The sequence below is a fragment of the Phytophthora parasitica genome (genome assembly GCF_000247585.1).
Source record: "Phytophthora parasitica INRA-310 unplaced genomic scaffold supercont2.4, whole genome shotgun sequence".
NCBI lineage: Eukaryota > Oomycota > Peronosporomycetes > Peronosporales > Peronosporaceae > Phytophthora > Phytophthora nicotianae.
The window spans coordinates 2,301,438-2,314,777 of record NW_008648990.1 but is presented as its reverse complement, the minus strand read 5'-3'; the positions used below and the strand labels follow the sequence as shown (position 1 = coordinate 2,314,777).

Here is a 13,340-nt window from a genome sequence, read left to right as displayed (position 1 = left end):
AGTGTACCATTGCGCATCTGCGACATACCGTACTTAAGATGAGAGGCCACTGTACAACAGAAACGTGATACAAATTCCGGATGGGGGGAATCAAGTGGAGACTCTCCTGCAGCTGACGAGCATCTCCAGGGCCAGGGAAGTTCCGAGATGGTGGCAATGAACATGGCCAACGTGGAGCCAGGTGATGGCCATGATAAAGACAGTGCTGGTGGTTAAAATAGCGTTAATAACATTATGGCCGAGCGGACAACTCCACTCGGTTTCCTCTCTTTTTCTATCATACACGCCTGAGCGTGGTAAAGTGCCTACGTCTTCGTGCCGTGCGAGGACGCCGTGGCCAGCAGCTCAGACCATTCTGGCCAGCTTATATCATCTCGTCACCCCCCTCCGAAGCTACCTGCGCTCCATCCTTCTCTCAGAATGGATCGTGAAGCGCTGCGGCGGACGTGTCGCCGCTGCGCGTATAGCCAGCATCTCCTCCGAAACTAAAGAAGGAGACTGCGCAGCCAGGTAGTGAGGGGCGTGGCTTCACGCGGCCTGGCGCATCCGATGCGCCGTCTTGCAGTCTAGTCCGCAATACTGGTCGAAGCGGCTGAGTCCGCGCTGGAAACACTTGGAGCAGTTGGTACACCAGCGCTGCTCCTTGCTGGGCTCGTGGCTCTCCGCGCTCGTAGACGAACTCTGCGAGAACGTCATGGGCCGCCCGGCCGGCATGCAGTCGCTGAACTTGGCCAAGTGATCGAAGCGCGTGGACTCCGAGCCTTCGTTGCGGCGGATGATATCATAAATGTTGCGCTTGCTGCTGCCCGGGATCTCCTCGTCCTCCTCGCACACGATCGTGTCTCGGTGCTCGCGGTGGAACATGCCGCGCAGTTTGCCGCTCAGGTAAGTCAGAGACGTGAGCTTACGCAAGCGACTCACCTCCTCCATCGACTTGCTGGCACGCACAGGCGCGAACCGTCTGTGGCTGGGATGGAAGCTGCTGTGGCGGTCGGCCACCGGGTCCTCCTTGGCGTCTAACTGCAGCAGCCACAGATCCCCTCGTGTCATAGACTTCATGGTTGCTCTGTGTCTTGAACCTTGTGCAGAAGCTCCTAAAATTCCAACTGAGCCATTTGACCCGGGGGCTTACTTGGGAGAAAGGGCGGGGGGACGGAGATGGACCACATCTGCACCCGAGATAGATTATATTCGCGATATCGAATAAAAAGGTTTGGTACTTGTGTTGTAAGTAAGTATTGAAAGGGGTAAAAGGAGTTTAATTTATCAGATACCTGCTATACTCTATATCTGAGATGAGAAGGAGATGTGTAGGTGATGTGGTCCACACCACGCGGTAACTAATCTGATGAGCGATGTTGCTGGCGTGCGAGTGTGGGAACGCTCCAGGAGGGCAACGCGACGACGAAGTCTATCCAATGCTTTCGGCGTCGAACACGAACAAAGCGCTACCCAAGCGCAGCTCAGCGAGAATGGATCTATAGCCCCCACGCTAATGCTGCTGCCGCTTAAGGCAGAACGAGAAGAAAGCAACCAGGATTGGAATGGACGCCGGAAATCCCAGCTGGAAGCCTCCTGTTAATCCAGGTGCAGTAATTTGCTACATTTCCGGCCGCAGAGAAGCTTGGGAAGATGTCGCTTGGACGTTATTCTGATAATTTTGTGACGGCGTTTCCGCCGCCAATGCGTTAAGCTTGGTGGCGCTTTGAGCCTCAAGGTGGGCCGAGCGCTCTTGACCTAAATGAGCTATCGACAGCAAACGCGCCTGTCAGAGATCTCAATAATTGAGACCCAATTCAAGGCGTCTGATATCTGCACACGAACGCATAAGATTTGGCTCGGCATAAAATGCCTCGAGAAATCATGTGATGCATTTCTATCGCGTAAGCCAAGCCCATGCATTAGCAAGCGAGAAGGACTTTGGGCCAAAGTCCTTTAAAGTCTTTGGCCAATGCTCAGTATCAAGCTTATGCTGCCGGTGATGGCCACCAAGTTTGCGATCTTCCAACGATTGACGGTGCAGTGCATCTGGTCGAGGCGCAAGGCTTTCACCGTGAAGCCGGGGGCGTGAACTTCACGGTTCCCTTTCTGCGGCGGCGTTATCCGCGACAAACTCGGACGGGACAAAGCACATCGCTTCTGCGATCCTGCCTGGCTGATGGTTGAAGTGGCCCCAACCGTCAAAGTGAAGTGAAGTAAACCGCTGTATCCAATGCACTGCAACACCATCGACGACACAAAAGAAACAAGGCGCATGTGGTTGTTTATTTCTGTTTTCTAATACTGCTGTCTCGCTTCACTCTAGCACGTAACAAGATCTAAAGCTCATTGCAGCAGCTTCCTACGTCCGTCTACTGGGTCTTCTTCTCCCACTCCTCCATACGCTCCTTGAGCTCACGCTCGTGCATGCGACGGCCGATGAACTTGAGCACCTCGTCAATGAGAATCACCGGCAACGAGAACGCCAGCACCACGAGCCACTCCTTAAAGTCCAACGGGATGACACTGAACGTGTCCGCCAGCACGTCCACGTACAGGATCACAAAGTGCATGGCGAACGACACCACCATAGCGATCATCAGGTACGGGTTGGACCAGGGCGGCATCGTGATCAGACTGCCATCTTCCGAGAGCGCATTCAACGCGTTGAACATCTCGATGGCCACCAGCACAGAGAGCGAGAGCGTCGACGCCGTCTTCTTGCCGTCAGTGAAGTAGCGGCAAGGGTCCGACGAGAAGTCCATACCGTCGAAGTTGTTGACCGTGAAGTTCTCCCATTCGTGGCACTTGGTCCAGTGCGTCAGCTGGTCCCACGTGATCAGCGTGTGGCCATCGCCCGATGCCTCGTAGTACATGTACCAGTACGCGAACACACCGACACAGGCAAAGCCGACGTAGATGCCCACCACCATGTACCGGAAGAAGACCCAGCCGGTGATCAGAGCGTCATCACTGCGACGAGGCGGCTTCTTCATGATGTCAGCGTCAGGCGGGTTGAAGCCCAGGGCCGTGGCCGGCGGGCCATCAGTCACGAGGTTCACCCAGAGCAGCTGAACAGGGATCAGACCCTCGGGCAGGCCAAGAGCGGCCGTCAAGAAGATAGCGGCCACCTCGCCAATGTTCGACGAGATCAGGTAGCGGATGAACGCCTGCATGTTGTTGTAGATGGCGCGGCCTTCTTCAACCGCAGCCACAATCGTCGCAAAGTTATCGTCCGCAAGCACCATGTCCGAGGCCTCCTTGGCCACTTCCGTACCGGTAATACCCATAGCAATACCGATATCGGCCTGCTTCAGAGCAGGAGCGTCGTTCACGCCATCGCCAGTCATGGCCGCCACTTCGCCGAGCTGCTTCAGCATCTTCACGAGCTGCTGCTTGTGCTTGGGCTCCGTACGAGAGAAGACCATGCCATGGCCATCCGACAGGTACTGGTTACGCTTCTCAATGGGCAGAGCGAAGAACTCGGCACCGGTAAACGAGCGCGTGGACAGGTCGTCGCCGTCCTTGAAGATGCCGATCTTGTGACAGATACTCTCGGCCGTCAACTTGTTGTCACCAGTGATGCAGATAACACGGATACCAGCCGTGTGGCACGTCTCAATCATCGGGCGAACCTCGGGCCGCGGCGGGTCCAGCATACTGGCCAGACCAATGAAGGTCAGACCCGACTCAATGGCAGCAAAGTTCTCTGTACGTTCCAGCTGCTTGTGGGCCGGGTGGTGGCGGTCTCCGTCGTACGATGCCAAGTCTCCAAGGTCCTCCTTCTTGGCCAGAGCCAGACAACGCAGCGACTTGCGGGCCAAGCTCGACACCTGAGTCAGCAGCACCTGGCGGCCAGCGTCAGTCAAGGGCTTCACCGTGCCGTCACCCAGCTCAACGTGTGTGCAGCGGTCAATAAGACCCTCGGGAGCTCCCTTGACAAGAAGAACGTTCTGGTTTGAGGCTGACGAGCGAGTCGCACGCTGCGACGTAGCGCCAGTCTTGGCACACAGCACCGACATGGACTTCCGGTCACGCGAGAACTCCAGCACAGCCAGTTTCTTGTTCTGTTCCTCCAGATATTCATTGCAGAACTGCACGGCCTTCTCCGGGTTGGCCGCACGCAGCGACTGCATCTCGGCCTGCTTGACGCCGTCATGAGGGAAGCCGATCTTCTCCACCAGCACCTTCAGCGCAGCCTCAGTGGGCTCACCAATACGCACATACTTACCGTCGTGGTATTCAATGGCCGACTCGTTACAGAGCGCGCACACCGTGGCCAGCGAGGCCACAGCCTTAAACTGACCCAGAGGAGCACCCTCAATCTTTCCCATGGGCGCGTACGTGTGGCCTTCCACGTCGTACGTCACCAGCTCCGTCTCCGACTTGCCCACGTGCGAGAACGTCACACACGACATCTCGTTCGTAGTCAGAGTACCGGTCTTGTCCGAGCAGATAACAGTCGTGCAGCCGAGCGTCTCGACGGACGGTAATTTACGCACAATGGCGTTCTTCTTGGCCATCTTCCGTGTGCCCAGGGCCAGACACGTGGTGATCACGGCCGGAAGCCCCTCGGGGATGGCAGCCACGGCCAAGGCCACAGCGATTTTGAAGTAGTAAATGCAGCCTTTAAACACCGACCCGTAGATGGGGTCGAAGAAGTTCTTGTAGTTGATAATCCACACCACGATGCAAATAATGGCAATAACCTTGGACAGCAGCTCGCCGAACTCGTCCAGTTTCTTCGTCAGCGGCGTGTCTTCCTCTTCTTTGGACGCGTCCTGGACACTCTGCTGGATCTTGCCGATCTCCGTCTTCATACCCACTTCAGTGACCACTCCATGGCCCAGGCCATTGACCACCACAGTGGCTGCGAATAGCATGTTGGTTTTGGCCTGAATGATGTTCTCTGTGCCCTTAGGAAGCGCGTCGATGTCCTTGTTGACCGATGTGGACTCGCCCGTCATCTGGGCCTGCTCCACACGGATGGCCGTCGTCTTCATGGAAAGGAGACGCAGATCGGCCGGCACTTTGTCGCCCACACGGATCTCCACCACGTCGCCAGGCACGAGTTCGCGAGCGGGCAACGTCACCATCTCCCCGTCGCGCATGACGCGCGCGTTCTCGGGCTGTAGGTCCTTGAGGGCTTCAAGTGCGGCCTCAGCGTTGGACTCCTGCCACACACCCACGATGGCATTCAGTACGAGGATCACGAGGATCACGAGCGGCTCAACGAAGGCACCGATGCCTTCCTCCTCCCCATCGAAAATAGCAAGAATGAAGGAGACGACGGCGGCGCCCAGTAGGATCTTGACTAGCGCATCGTCGAACTGTTCCAGTACGAGTTTCCACAAGGGTGTTCCCTCCTCCTTGTCTAATTCGTTGTAGCCGTGCACGGCCCGACGCTTCTCCACCTCGGCCGTGCTTAGACCCTGCTCCTCCGTCACGCCCAAGTGCTTCAGTACGGCCTCGGGCGTCTCCAGCTCATAGCGAAAGCCGTCGTCCGCCATGTCTACAGGTTTTCCACTCCCCCCTATTTGGTGTGCTCTTTCTTCTGGAAAATCAAAGTGGTGTGCCGCGTGGCAAAGATTGCCAATGGACCCTGTGGAAACAGATGGGAGCGGTTTTGAAGGGAATCAGTGGAAAATGCCAACATAGGGTCGGCACAAAATCCAACGACTAGTTTGAACTTGGTTTCAGTATGGGAAGTGGACCGTGTTTTGCAACAGCCAAAGGTCGCCACGGCTCAGGACGTCGGTTCGAGAACAAGGGTCGAGTGCTATGCACCAAGTGATCAAGGCAGCGCAGGTGTCGCGGATTAACTTCGGGTGGTTCCCCTGAGGAGCACGGTGGACCTCCGTGCTCATGCGTACTCTAACAGCGATGTTGCTCCAATTCAAAGAAGAAAAAAGTGGTGCATCAACGCATTTTTTTTTCCGTTTCAAAGTTGGTGACGTACACGCTGTGCTTCAAGTCTAAAAATAACAGTTAAAAACCTACCTGGTTATCTAGGTAGACTTTATTAACCCTTCTTTTCGAAACAGTTCGTATTGGTCTAGTCGGTCGCATGCCTATCATGAAGTACTGCAGCGAACGTCTCGTGCTGTAGCTCTGGATGACGGGCTCGTCATGACAGTGGTGGTTTCGCTGCTCGAGTCATTCTCGCACACTACGTAATATAACGTACAGAACTGCTTCAACTTGTACAAGTGGCTCTTGTAAGCAGTCGACATTTTATATTCTTGACATGGGCTGCCCCCTTCCTATTGAGCTTGCGAGGTGAGGTGGCTCGGCGCGTCAGCGAAGTAGGTTTGCAGGATAAACGCGCGCGATAGGAGGGGCTCGATCTCGTTTTCAACCCAGTCCTTCGTCGGGAGGCTTTGCAAAAAGAGAACGAGGTCCTGGAACTCGAGCGTCTTGAGTTTCTCACCAAACGTCATGAGAATGGCAGCGCAGACGTACACGTGGAAGCTCTCAAAGCCCGAGTCTTCACACAGATAAGTATCCCAGATGCGCACGATGCCATCCAGTGGCAACTCGCGCATTAACAAACAGTTCATCCAGCGGAACGCAAACTGCACGAACTGCACGTTCTCGCGCTCCACGATATGCTCGAACAGTTCTGTGTCGCATCTGTGGACGAGTTCCTCCATGCGCTGCACCATACGCTGTAGTCCTGGCTGGGCGAACGTATAATGATCTTGAATGTCGTCCAGCAACTTCGTCAGGCACCAGTAGCTGTCTGCCTCGACAATTTGCAAATTCTCGTCCGATACTTTCGACAAGTCACACCTCTGCGGGTCATCTGTATCAAACGAAAATAATAATTAGGACGTTTTAGTAAAATAAAATGAAAAACATGATAACTTACCGACGAAAGCCGACAGGAAGACGACTAAGAACGGCGTCATCAGGTCGTTGATTCCCTGCACGTAGCCACTGGCTGGGTGTCGGATTGCCCAAATGTACAGAACACGTTCCATACACTACATTCGCACAAGTACAGCAAGTCAATTTTTCACTGTCATGGTGATAATAGAAACTCTTTCTTACCTGATGGATGCGCTCGTTTTGGAAGAGCCTTACATCAGCATTGGTGCGTGGGATATCGACGAGGATCTGTCGCAGTGTGGTCTGTTCACGTGTACCCCGATCCGTGTCTGGGATGTAATAATACTGCTGAAGCAGCTCTACGTATTCCTGACGCTTTCGCTCCAACATGGCAGCACGTCGATCCTTCTTCGACGGCATATAACCCTTCAATAAACACATTAGTGAGAGGTTTATCGTATCAAACAAACCGCACCGAACTACATACCAACAGAAGCCGCCAGACAGTTGGCCGATAATTCGTGGGGATGCCACCCCAGCTGAGCTTGCGCAGTTGATCCAGATCGACGACTTCCTTCTCCAACAACTGCTCAAACTGCGTGTAGCGTAAGTTCCCAGAAGCGTTTCGTGAATTCGAGCCAGACACTAACGGAGTTCCCGTAGCACTAGGGTTCCCCTTTCCGCCATTATGAGTGTGATGATGTGAGTTTCCTGACGTTGCATGCACCTCCTGCTCTAGCTCATCTTCGTGCAACGAGTGACGCCCCCGACGAGCGTCGAGCGCCCTGGACAGCGCGTCTTCACTCTCGCTATCCGCGGCCGACACGCTTCGCAATCGCGGTGAGACTGAGTCAACAGGTGACGACATTTTCCTGGTATAATAAATAACAGCAACATAAGACTTCCAGCATCAATAACAACTTTTTTCCCCAACTCCGTACACACCTCGGTGGGGCTGGGGAGGGCGTTGCCCACACTGGGGGTAACTGGCCCGTGTTCACTTGCTTTACCGATCCTGGCAACGCTTGTGGCTTTTGCTGTGTCGCAGCCTTGCTATTACCCCGCGAGAAGAAGCCCGACGTCGCCGCGTTGCTGAGATTGGCAGCAGCTGCGCGCTCCTTCTTCTTTTGTGCGAACTTGTGCAGCGCAGACTTGAACGGGTTGGACGTCGCTCCCTGAGGAGGCGACGGGATCGGCTACAGCAATTGCGGTGAGTGTCATAGCGACCGTTAATCACGAGGTTATCTAACGCCGCCAATGACAATCGTGGCATTGTGCAGCTTCAACAGCTGGCAGGTGAGTCAATACGCACCATATCTTCGCTGGAAGGCTGTCGATCTTCTGTAGCTTCCATCGGCACAGTGAATGGGTCGTCTCAAGCTGCGCGGTGGCTGGATTCGGCTGGGTTGATGGTGCAGTTGCTGCTGATATCTCAAGAGCTCCCCAAAGCGTGGCAGTTAGCTTCACGGTCTGGTAGAATATTTGCGAGATTTTCACGTTAGCAGGCGTGAGAGTGCTTTGGGGAGATGAAGAAGCGCTGCAGCTCCCGGAACACACGTCAAGACCGAGATAGAGCTCCCTCCACGTACCGAATGTGCGCCGGATTCCACGCACAGCCCTGCCCGTTTTGTATGAGGAGCCGGCGGAAGTGGTGTGGCAGACGCAAACTATGTGTGGTGGACACCATGGATTAACTCCGATTCAGTGCAGTTGGAAAACCTTATTTTAGGATAAGAAGCCAGCTGAGACTAGGATGGGTACACTTATCTTTGAGACGATACCGGTATAGATATTGTTGCTCGTAAAGCACTGCACAGCGCATTGCACGCCTGCCTGCATCGAGCTGTTGCTTATGCGGACGCGTAGCAGCCTTCTACTAGAAGGCGAGTCTGCAGTACAAACTGCACCGTGCAGTGCATTTGCAAATTTGGCTGCTGGACGGTGCGAAAGTACCAATGTCGGTTTCTCCCGTAACTGCTTGGCACCTTATCTTACTCGGTCTGCTCTGGGGCATATCCCTGCGTCGCTGCTCGTCAGAGCTCGGGAGGCCGGAATCGCAGCCTGCAGTCTCCTCATTACCAAACAAGTCGCACTCATACGCGTACTGGTTTGCCATACCTTGCATGCTATACCTGTATTTCTCAGCCGAACACCAACGTTCAGCGTAGGACAGCGAGCTGGTGCAATACCGAGCATGTACAAGTAGAGCAAATACGCGTACAAGGCAGTGAGACTTGCTGCACTTGCACGCAGCTCTCAGTGCTGTAACCAAAGCGACGACCCTCGGGCCGATAGCATCGGCAATCTGCTCCAAGATGAATCAGACTTGCTGCACTTGCACGCAGCTCTCAGTGCTGTAACCAAAGCGACGACCATCGGGCCGATGGCATTGGCAATCTGCTCCAAGATGAATCAGACAAATGCTCGAGCATGATTCGCATCGACAATACGGCAGCAGACATTGTCCACTGTCGCCCCGTCCGCTACACATGTTGAGGTGGTGGCGGATTTGAACCGCGGAAAATCCCGCTGGCGGCAACGAAGCTGACGTACATGAACCCGACCATCAGAGACGAGCTTGAGCACGGCGCTGCAGCTGTCAATTGACGAGGCAAACGATATAACACTTGACCAGTTCTCGCCGCTGCACGCGGTCCAGCAAATGGCGCCGAGGAATGAGATGTGGACGACGCCATGAAGCAACGTTGTTGTCAAATTCGAGCAATTCGTGCGGGACATCACGGGGTCGTACAGCACCAAGATGGGGGCAGCCAGGCAGCATTGTTGCAGCCAACCTGAGCTGCGACGCCCTCGGCTCGTTGCCAGCGGCTTCCTCGGCAAGAAGGACCTCGCTCCCCATCGCGCGCGCCGCTCTGCGAGCAGAGTTCATCGGTGTGCTCACTGCGCTGGCGCACTGCACTCCATAATCCTCACGGATGGCCATCTGGATGGAAGAGGCCATCTCTACTGCAAAATTTGAAAATCTACTGCAAAATTTGGGCTGGGAGGGCGCCTTTCTCCGCAATCGAGATTACTTTTGGCTCGGCGATCAAATAGGACCCCCGATTAAGTACGAGGAAAATCTGTATTTTCTCAACCCAACCTGCACCAGAATGCGGCTGTACCACGAATATTCGGCTTTTAGTCTTGGCGTTTGTAAGCTGAAGTCGAATATTTGCGCTCCGACTCCGTGACGAGCCGACAACGGCAAATTGTCACACAATCGCACGACCTTGACAACGCAACAACCATCACTCCTGGTCGCAGCAGGAAGATTCTTGTGAAAGAAAGGGCTTGATTGCGGAGGAGACAGCGGAGATCTCTCTGCTTGCCAGGCGGAGACCCTGGCACCAAGGTGCTCGATGTGCCGCGCAGATGGAGAAGCTCGCAGCCGGCGTTGCCCTGCAGCAGTGCGCTACAGGCGCCAGACGACCTAAGCTCGATCTTTGAAGCAAAAAACGTCGAAGAAGTCAGCAGGTATCTTTTTTAAAAAACCTCGGTTCCAGAAAGCTGTGTGGCGTACACCAAAGATCGGAGCCATAGCCGGGACTTCAACCGAGGTTTTTTTACATGCTTACCTCCGCCTGCACTGTGCAGCTCGCACGCACATCAAATCCAGCGGCCACAAGGGAAAAGGAGTCGGAGGAGGCAAGCCCCCTAAAAAAATACGAGAAGCGTCGATAAGCAGCAGGAAGGGAAGTGACCAGGATCACCCCGCACGTAGAGAGCACTAAGGTATGGTTTGCGCTCCAACTCATCCCACCCAACGGCCGGCAAAAACGGCCTGTCGCCTTACAGTACAGCTCCGCTAACTTTGCTTTACCGCTCCCTGTCGCTTAGAACACCTTTTTTCCATTCACGCATAACGAGCAAGCGGCAGTCATGACCGATTTTATCCGCACCATTTGGCAGAATACCGCTAGTGCCAACGGCGCCCAGCAGCGGAAGACCACGACGGAGGCCGTTCAGCCCGTGGACCAGATCCGCCTGCCGCCGCCGGCCGCAACCCCCTCGGTGTCGGCCAGCGAGCGACTGATCAAGCTGGAGCCGCCGTCGTCCCCAGCCACCTCTTCGTCCGCTTCCGACTCGGACTCGCACTCGGGAAAGGCCCAGCGCATGGCCCGCGTGAACGCGCGCCGCGACAAGCGCAAGCCGCTCGAGGCAGCCGACTTGACCCACGCCAGCGCCAGCAAGAAGCTCAAGACAGAGGCCACTCTCGACCCCAGCGGCGAGGAGCGTCTGCGTGCCATGGAGGCGCAGCTGGAGCACCTGGACCCGGACTCAAAGGAGGCCAAGAAGAAGCGCCGTCTCATCCGCAACCGCATGTCAGCTCAGCTCCACCGCGAGCGCAAGAAAGCCTACGTGGGCCAGCTCGAGGACCAGCTGCAGGCCAAGGAGAAGGAACTCAAGGCCCTGCAGGAGCAGCTGGCGGCCATGGCCGTCGAGAGCGAACAGCTCAAGCAGCAGCTCGGCCGCAAGGAAAGCATGGACCAGGAGCCGCAGATCAAGGCTGAACCTGTACCACTCGAGAAGGTTGTACTCCCTGAGTCTGTGGTGGTACCCAACGAGCCGGCAGTGGACTGGGCCGCATGCCTGGAAGACATGGACGAGGCCATGGTCGGCGAGGACCTGCTGTGTGACTTAGACGAGTCTCCCCTGGCCGCGTACGGCCTCACCCCGATCAGTGAAGACCCCGTGACGGCCGCGTTGGCTGAGGAAGAGCAGCGCCAGAAGATGCAGGCCCAGACCCAGTCGCACCACGAGATCCACGCGGCCAAGAAGAACCTGGCCATGATGATGGCCATGATGTTCTCAGTCACATTCTGCGGCCAGAGCGAGTCGGTGGCCAACGTCACAAACGGCAGCAACTTCTCGTCCATGTTCAACGCTGTACCCGTGAAGGAATTGTCCCAGATGAGCATTGCTTCACGCATCGTGGCCTGCCTCGAGAAGACGACGTGGGAGGATTTCCAGGACGTGTCTTCGTGGACATCCTCGGCCGCCAGCGCCGCTGCGGCCGCGGCCATGGCCATGACGGCCGACAAGAAATCTCGTGCGCAGCAGGCCAACTCTCCTTCGGCCGCTTCAGACGTGACAGACTCGGGCTCGTGCGCCTCCCCCAAGGAGCTCGAGGACGTTGACATGAGCTTCGACACTGACCTCATCGAAGAATTTGTATACCCAGTGGACGAGCCGTTCGCCCCTGCTCTGGCTGACACCAACTGGTTCGGCGCTGACAGCGACGAGTTCGGCCACAGCGACGTTGAGAACGATGACGAGCACGTGGAGACCAAGACGACGGTGAAGCCTGTGTCGATGACCTCGCGCCTGTATGAGAAGCTGACGAAGCTGTGGAACGAGAAGAACCAAGTGCTGTTGACTGTTCTAAACGGCAAGAACGAGGTGACTCGACGCTCTGTGGCTGACATGAGCACGATCCGCAAGGGAATGTCTACTGGGGCTCTGTTCCCGACCACGGCGGCCAATGCGGCGGCCACGTCGAACGACAAGTTGCTCGAGAAGCACGACCAGTCGGTCACGTTCCTGTACCCGCTGAGCGCGTTCTCGGAGGACCAGCGCTCGGCCGCCTTCCCCAATGGTGCCTCCTCGGACCAAGTGTTCCTGGAGGTGTCATGCCAGATCAATGGTGCGGTTAGCTCCGTGCTATAGAGGGAGTGGCGAGGTAGGTAGACATTCAAGTATTAGGGAGCGCAAGCTTCGACTTCATATTTCGATGTAGTGTAGTTTCTTTATCTATCAGGAGAACCATAGAGCCAAAGGACAAGGCAAGATAATGGTTTCTTTGCTTTATCAAATCCGATGTTGTGTCATGCTTCGTATTGTGCCTTCTGCCGAAACGGCCTCCGAATTAAGGTCCTACTAGTTGTACTTTGTACGTTGGTGGGACTACGTTTGCCCCTTCATAGGCTCTACGGTAGGTCCCCTTAAATCATACCCTGGGAGGCAGTAAACAGGGGAGTCGTTACTGCAACCTATGTACGACAGTACGTTATTGCGCTGAGAGCAACCCACGCGGACTTTGTGTTGCAGAGTAATTTATCATGTTTTATCTTTCTCGAAAAATCACGAGAGCAGAAATCTAAACTTTGTTCCTTTAAGTACGAATACAAGTGGCCTCTCATTTCTAAACGGGAGAAAACGGGAGAAAGCAACGTCGCAGAAGCACTGGCAAGGATGACGACGCCGGACGTGCAGACACAGGGAGGGAGCGCCGCCACAGACGAAGGAAAAGGTAAAAGCCTACATTGTGTAGATCGTGTCAGCTGAGCCTGAATGCTGCGTATCTATGCAGGGCGCCGCGCTGGTTTGCGAGACCAAAAGCCAGTCGACTACATTCGTGCAGCTCAAGGGTTCACAAAGGACTCTAATGACGACGACGATTACGTCGATGACCCGATGGACACGTTAGCAGACGCTGCCACCGAAGATGCAGACATGCAGGAACTGGTGGAGGAGAACGACGGTATAGCAGCCAATGCTGCCGCTAAAGTTGCACCGGCAAACGTGTC

At 55.3% G+C, this 13,340-nt stretch overlaps 10 protein-coding genes across 17 annotated transcripts in view; 5 read left to right on the top strand and 5 right to left on the bottom strand.

Moving 5' to 3' along the window:
- The first annotated feature begins 69 nt into the window (after positions 1 to 69).
- Positions 70 to 542, top strand: PPTG_21352 (hypothetical protein). Its single transcript, XM_008896605.1, has one exon. It carries the CDS (start codon positions 185 to 187, stop codon positions 512 to 514), a length of 330 nt encoding a protein of 109 aa, XP_008894853.1. The 5' UTR covers positions 70 to 184; the 3' UTR covers positions 515 to 542.
- Positions 205 to 1,101, bottom strand: PPTG_03626 (hypothetical protein). The gene has a single exon (XM_008896309.1). The coding sequence runs from the start codon at positions 1,057 to 1,059 to the stop codon at positions 529 to 531; it is 531 nt and encodes a 176-aa protein (XP_008894557.1). The 5' UTR covers positions 1,060 to 1,101; the 3' UTR covers positions 205 to 528.
- Positions 1,102 to 1,348: 247 nt separating this feature from the next.
- On the top strand, positions 1,349 to 1,582 carry PPTG_21351 (hypothetical protein; the record flags this gene model as incomplete). The annotated part of the gene is made up of 1 exon (XM_008896604.1): positions 1,349 to 1,582. The coding sequence occupies one exon, from the start codon at positions 1,349 to 1,351 to the stop codon at positions 1,580 to 1,582; it is 234 nt and encodes a 77-aa protein (XP_008894852.1).
- Positions 1,583 to 1,951: 369 nt separating this feature from the next.
- On the top strand, positions 1,952 to 2,071 carry PPTG_21350 (hypothetical protein; the record flags this gene model as incomplete). The annotated part of the gene is made up of 1 exon (XM_008896603.1): positions 1,952 to 2,071. One exon carries the CDS (start codon positions 1,952 to 1,954, stop codon positions 2,069 to 2,071), a length of 120 nt encoding a protein of 39 aa, XP_008894851.1.
- A 171-nt stretch (positions 2,072 to 2,242) lies between these two features.
- On the bottom strand, positions 2,243 to 5,602 carry PPTG_03625 (hypothetical protein). Its single transcript, XM_008896308.1, has one exon. It carries the CDS (start codon positions 5,487 to 5,489, stop codon positions 2,352 to 2,354), a length of 3,138 nt encoding a protein of 1,045 aa, XP_008894556.1. The 5' UTR covers positions 5,490 to 5,602; the 3' UTR covers positions 2,243 to 2,351.
- Positions 5,603 to 5,980: 378 nt separating this feature from the next.
- Positions 5,981 to 8,498, bottom strand: PPTG_03624 (hypothetical protein). 8 transcript variants are annotated; one of them, XM_008896301.1, is made up of 7 exons: positions 8,400 to 8,498; positions 8,123 to 8,280; positions 7,756 to 8,006; positions 7,298 to 7,682; positions 7,033 to 7,236; positions 6,851 to 6,965; positions 5,981 to 6,784 (listed from the first exon to the last, which is right to left on the bottom strand). In XM_008896301.1, the coding sequence occupies exons 2-7, from the start codon at positions 8,162 to 8,164 to the stop codon at positions 6,243 to 6,245; spliced, it is 1,539 nt and encodes a 512-aa protein (XP_008894549.1). In that variant the 5' UTR covers positions 8,165 to 8,280; positions 8,400 to 8,498; the 3' UTR covers positions 5,981 to 6,242. The 8 variants fall into 8 exon arrangements, with proteins under 8 accessions (XP_008894549.1, XP_008894548.1, XP_008894552.1 ...); XM_008896300.1 differs by having other exon boundaries at positions 8,123 to 8,498; XM_008896304.1 differs by having other exon boundaries at positions 7,756 to 8,280.
- A 911-nt stretch (positions 8,499 to 9,409) lies between these two features.
- Positions 9,410 to 9,772, bottom strand: PPTG_21349 (hypothetical protein; the record flags this gene model as incomplete). Its single annotated transcript, XM_008896602.1, has 1 exon — positions 9,410 to 9,772. The coding sequence occupies one exon, from the start codon at positions 9,770 to 9,772 to the stop codon at positions 9,410 to 9,412; it is 363 nt and encodes a 120-aa protein (XP_008894850.1).
- A 37-nt stretch (positions 9,773 to 9,809) lies between these two features.
- On the bottom strand, positions 9,810 to 11,645 carry PPTG_21348 (hypothetical protein). The gene is made up of 2 exons (XM_008896601.1): positions 10,389 to 11,645; positions 9,810 to 10,254 (listed from the first exon to the last, which is right to left on the bottom strand). The coding sequence occupies exons 1-2, from the start codon at positions 10,566 to 10,568 to the stop codon at positions 9,952 to 9,954; spliced, it is 483 nt and encodes a 160-aa protein (XP_008894849.1). The 5' UTR covers positions 10,569 to 11,645; the 3' UTR covers positions 9,810 to 9,951.
- PPTG_03623 (hypothetical protein) lies at positions 10,042 to 12,688 on the top strand. The gene is made up of 2 exons (XM_008896299.1): positions 10,042 to 10,545; positions 10,651 to 12,688. The coding sequence occupies exon 2, from the start codon at positions 10,693 to 10,695 to the stop codon at positions 12,478 to 12,480; it is 1,788 nt and encodes a 595-aa protein (XP_008894547.1). The 5' UTR covers positions 10,042 to 10,545; positions 10,651 to 10,692; the 3' UTR covers positions 12,481 to 12,688.
- Positions 12,689 to 12,962: 274 nt separating this feature from the next.
- PPTG_03622 overlaps positions 12,963 to 13,340 on the top strand; it is a gene marked incomplete at its 3' end in the record, with an annotated part of 3,180 nt that continues 2,802 nt past the window's right edge. Inside the window, exon 1 of the mRNA XM_008896297.1 lies at positions 12,963 to 13,063. Coding sequence (XP_008894545.1) covers positions 13,006 to 13,063 — 58 coding nt within the window. The 5' untranslated portion in view covers positions 12,963 to 13,005. The remainder of the gene's footprint in view (positions 13,064 to 13,340) is intronic.